Source organism: Camelina sativa, chromosome 4 (assembly GCF_000633955.1).
Source record: "Camelina sativa cultivar DH55 chromosome 4, Cs, whole genome shotgun sequence".
Taxonomy (NCBI): domain Eukaryota; kingdom Viridiplantae; phylum Streptophyta; class Magnoliopsida; order Brassicales; family Brassicaceae; genus Camelina; species Camelina sativa.
The window spans coordinates 10955023-10960162 of NC_025688.1; the positions used below are offsets into that span (position 1 = coordinate 10955023).

The 5140-nt window shown below is 36.0% G+C and overlaps 2 protein-coding genes across 6 annotated transcripts in view; both read right to left on the reverse strand.

The window, feature by feature from the left end:
• Positions 1-1538, reverse strand: part of LOC104780236 (indole-3-acetaldehyde oxidase-like) — a 7707-nt gene extending 6169 nt beyond the window's left edge. The window contains exons 1-2 of one of the 5 annotated variants that reach the window (XM_010504743.2): positions 1067-1538; positions 319-979 (exon numbers count right to left, since the gene is read on the reverse strand). In XM_010504743.2, the coding sequence (XP_010503045.1) occupies positions 319-979; positions 1067-1199 (794 nt within the window). In that variant the 5' untranslated portion in view covers positions 1200-1538. Of the gene's footprint in view, positions 1-25; positions 980-1066 lie in introns of all 5 variants that reach the window. The other 4 variants (XM_019244601.1, XM_010504741.2, XM_019244600.1 and 1 more) reach the window with 4 other exon arrangements.
• Positions 2900-5140, reverse strand: part of LOC104783735 (gamma-tubulin complex component 6-like) — a 9171-nt gene continuing 6930 nt past the window's right edge. The window contains exons 9-15 of the mRNA XM_010508852.2: positions 4714-4870; positions 4470-4633; positions 4213-4295; positions 3941-4040; positions 3580-3641; positions 3266-3425; positions 2900-3173 (exon numbers count right to left, since the gene is read on the reverse strand). Of these exons, the coding sequence (XP_010507154.1) occupies positions 3000-3173; positions 3266-3425; positions 3580-3641; positions 3941-4040; positions 4213-4295; positions 4470-4633; positions 4714-4870 (900 nt within the window). The 3' untranslated portion in view covers positions 2900-2999. The remainder of the gene's footprint in view (positions 3174-3265; positions 3426-3579; positions 3642-3940; positions 4041-4212; positions 4296-4469; positions 4634-4713; positions 4871-5140) is intronic.

Sequence of the window (5140 nt, forward strand, 5' to 3'; positions counted from 1 at the left end):
AAGCTCATTATGTTAACAAATGCACCAGCTGCAAGAAGTATGGTGGCCATGTCAGAAGGAAACTGTTTCCTCTGAGCCATGACAAGGTTTCCCCCAATGCTACCTAAGTTCCTAATAAATCTCGCCGCAATCTTTTCCATATGAGTAGCAAGTTTTCCAAACATCTTCTCCACTCCCGGTGAGACCCTAATCTCCTTCAAAGCAGCAATAACTTTAGATATTGATACCACTGATCCTATCTCAACCCCATTCTGTTTTTCTCTTATCTCTTTCAGCTGCGGGATTCGAGTTATATCTATGTATTTGTCATAACTCTGCTCTCTTTCATCCTTATAGTACCCCACACTTGTGTTACCAGCAACCAGTTTCATTGAAACTCCATTACCATTAGCCTTGTAACCTACCAATAAGCTCTGGAGTTCCTCAACACTCTCCGGACTGCACCATCTGTACATCCCTGAATTCATAGACTTAATCTCATCCTTGAGAAACTCTGGAAATGTACAGACACGCTTCTCACTATTAAATCGTGGTAAACTCTTAATAAAATCCTTATCCCCTTTCCTACAGAAAGAGTTGAGTCCAAGATCCTCAATGTCAATATCCGAAGCAAAGCTCTTGCAAGCATCAACAATCGGACGGTAGCCAGTGCACCGACATAAGTTTCCCGAGATAGCCTTCTCTGCTTCGACAACGGTAAGCTCGGAAGAATGAGACTTGTCAGCGTCTAAGAGTGCAGAGAAGAGAGAAACAGACATCCCTGGTGTGCAGAAACCACACTGAGAGGCGTGGAAACCGGATAATCGCTTGTGAACCGGGTGGAAACCGTCTCTGCTGTTCCCAAGTCCTTCTGAAGTCGTAATGCTGCAGTGGTTTATACTGCAGAAAAGGGTGAGACAAGAGCTGACAGTGAAATCTTCTACGTGTTGTAGAACAGGATCGTACTTGGAAAGAAGAACAACACAAGCACCACATCCTCCTGAACCAAAACAACAACAATAACACAATATGAGACAAAGAACACTACAGTGAAAAAGAAGAAGAAAAGAGATAATAAAGTAATCACCTTCGCCGCAGCTGAACTTAACACTCTTGAAAGGAGTCTGGTAACGAAGGAACTCCAACAAAGTTGTTGAAGGATCTACGGAGGAGAGCTCAAGGTCGAACCTTTGCCCATTAATTGCGAAAACCAAGCTCATTCTCTCTCCTTAGGCTCTTTTTCTCTCTCTTTCTCTGTCTGTGTAATCTCACTTATCGGTACGACCGTACTCAGGCACCTGGTGGCTTAAGGCAAAAACAAGGAAAAAAATATATGCAAAATGTGGCCTAAATGTCAAAAAAAATTTTGGTGGCGGTAGGCAAATGCCTTTTTGCTAACACCATAAGCACGGCTCTACGTAAGTGTATACGGAATATTCCTCGTCCACATCCATAAAAAGGACAAAATTTTTGACGACCCTGATTCGAGATCTTCAAGGCAGTGTGGACATCGCTTTCATCACTAAACCGAGACTTGTTTACCTAAATCGAGACTTGTCTGTGTGTACACTTTTTTGGTCTCCAAATGGTAGAAGTCTTAAGGACCTCATCTGCCTACAGAAAGTACAATATTATAAAATGTCTTTATCACCCAATGGATAGTTGTTACAAAAAAAAGATACTTTCTAATATATAAGAGTGACAAGAAAACGATTTATATATAAGCTCAATTATTTGTGTGAAAACTATATTCGAATTAAAAACAAATTATACAAAAATACACAAATTATTTGTGGAAACTGTATTGGAATTAAAAATATACTAGATTAGGATCAGTGCTCTAGCACGGGTTGAAATTTCTTTTATTTATATTATAATTTTAGAATAAAATATAACTTATATGATTATTTTTCAAAGTTTTTTTGGATAAAACATTATGCAATAAAATCATATACTAAATATAATGACTTGAAAAAATACTTATTTTGTAAATTTTATATTGTTAATTTTGTAATTTTATTTATGAGAAATGGTTATGTTTGTTGTTTGTTTTTATTTTAATTTTTGAACATGTTTGGTGAAAGTTTTTTAATATGATCTGGGCTTAGGTAAAATTTTATTTTTAGTTGCACAATAAGATCTCGAAAATCACGATTAAGTGTGATAAATTGCCAAGATTTTATTCTTTTTTACGCCTAAGAATATATTTTTATGCCAAACAGTATATATTTTATAAAAATACATGAAATATTAAAGATTTTATTCAGGAAATGATATAAATCATTAGAATATTTTCTTTAAGAAGATTTTTTAGGATATTCTTAAGTGTATTCATATACTCTATGGATTGACCAATTAATCTATAATGTTTTTTTTGTAACCAACCTATATTTTGTAACCAACTTATAAAAATTATATAGTCTACAAAAAAAAAGTTGTGGTATAGGGGATATAATATAAAAAATACACAACACACAAGAATATCAGATAATGTGGTATTAAGGACNTAATCACTTATCCTACGTAAGTGTATTCGGAAAATTCCTCGGCCACATACATATCGGCCACATACATAAAAAGGACAAATATTTCAAGGCAGTGTGGACATCGCTTTCACCACTAAATCGAGACTTGTCTACCTAATAGGCTAATACTATTATGTGTACACTTCTTTATGTCTCTAAATGGTAAAAGTCTAAAGTCTAAAGACCGACCTCTCATCTGCCTACAGAAAATTATAATAAAAAATACAATACAGATGTCTTTATCACAATAAAGATGTCTTTATCACAATAAAGATGTCTTTATCACAATAAAGATGTCTTTATCACAAAATGGATAGTTGTTACAAAAAAAAGTTGTCATTCATAGAAGAAGATACTTTCTAGTTTCTACTATGAGAGTGACAAGAAAAAGATTTATAAGATAAGCTCAATTATTTGTGTGGAAACTGTATTCGAATTAAAAATATATATTATACAAAAAATACACAACACACAAGAGTGTCAAATAATGCAGTATTAAGGAACAAGAGCGAAGATGTTAGAGTCATGAAGGATATCTGAATAATAAAGGTTGAAATTGAGGCAGTCCCAAAAGCGAGATAGCCCAGATTTCCCATGTTTTGGTGATCTCAGGTGACACTTATGCAGCTCCTTCAACTCTTTGTCAAAATTTTGCTTAACCATCATCACCTGTTTTAATGTGAATATAAAGCTCAGCTCTTGCAACAAACTGAAGAAATGAGGATTTCATATGTACACTCTTTATCTTCTTCTTTTTTTACCTGAGATGTGTTTATGCCCACCGTTTTTGTCCATGAATCGTTTGGGACTCGACCTGTACTCTGCATGCCTCTGGGAAGACAAGACCTGAAGTCCACTGCGCATTGCAAGATGTTCTCTATGATGTTAGATATTACTCGTGTTTCGTCAGATAGGAAACATCTGCAAGTGTTTGATAACAGGCTGTTAGATTAAATGGTGTATCCCCAAAATGGAATAACTACATCAGGTCAGTCTAGCTACAGAGCCACAAAAAGGTCAAAACTTTGCTTTGCAAATGACTTATGGCTTCTGAAGCTGAGAAAAGAAGACTTACATGCGCAGAGCTTCTCTTAGATAAGCCATATGCACAGATTCAAGATCCATCATATCCTTCACCTGACAAAACCAGAGGTGGTGGGATGTGTTATTCTTATGCCGCAAACCAAATAAGGATAAAACCACCACTGAAATCGCAATAAAATTATACACTATGCACTTTAGTTTCAGAGTAGCTAAGCCATTTACGTTAAACCAGTACCGATAAGCTAGAGTGACAGAAGTTCGCTTGAGGCCCTCATACTCAACAACTATACAAAGAATCCTACTTTTAGGTAACTTGATAATTCGGCAGGCCATCATAGACGCATATTTACATTGTGACCAAATAAATCGTAGAGTATAAGGTGTGCCTAGACCTTATGCTTCAGGGAATGAAGGAACTTAGACCATGATACGTGAGACAATTCCGAATGTACATATTGCTGTAGTGCTGTTACGAAATGGTTGACCTGATGCCTGACACATAGAAGAAAAGCCGTCAAAGATACCCAGGAGAACACTCCATGATCTGAATTATACATTGTGTATCATACAAGACAGTTATGAAAGGTCACATTGCCTAATGGATACTTAGCTCAATGAGTCACCAGAACATTATGAAAGTGTGAAACCATTATTTTTAATTTACCTTAGTTTCATCAATATGTTTAACCACCGGAGTTCTTGCTTCAATATCTTCTCTTTATTCTCATGCAACATATGTCTTACATCCTAAAAGGACAGTAAAGTCATTGTGCCATTAACCCAGAAGATAAATAGTGTAACGAGAAATATAGGCAGACCATTAAAAACAATTTTCAAATAACATATTCCACGAAGAATATAGAAAAATTGCAGCAAAATTTTATGTTAAGGGCTGCTATGTAACAAGGAGTGAACCTTTACCTTCAGTGAACACCAGACATCAGTTACTGCATAGGCTGCTAATTTCACTTGAACCAGAAAACCAAATACATCAGCATACGCTTTCAGCGCATCGCATGTTAAAATTATACTGATTGGCCAATCCACTCGATAACCCAACCTTAGGAAATCAAAGGATCGTACTCCTGAAAATTTCCACACATCAGTAAAAGATTTAAAAGCACCACACACAGTAGTAATTAATTTGCTAAGTGCAAGACAATACCAATGGTTGATGGCGGGAGATGCAGTGTGCCTTGTCCTTTGTACAAATATAACCTGTCTTTACAAGTGTCTCGTTCACATGATGATCGCTGGATAGATGATTCTAGAAACCCTTGGATTTCGGCAATTCTCTTATCTGGCTCTGTAACAAGCCATTTCTGGGAATCCAAACGAGAGAAAATAGATATAAGCATCATCTAGAGATGTTCAAAAAACTCATCACAAGAAAATAGATTAATAGCAGACTTACATGATGCCAAAGGGACACTACAAATACATCTGCCCAATCTGCTAGTTCCATAAAATGATACCTACGTAGAGCTAGCAGATGTTCTTGCAAGCCAAATCCTTCTTCGAGCAACTTGATAGCTAGTTTACTTACAAAGTTATATCTTTTGTCTGTTAAGGAAAAAGTGATATATGAAAGA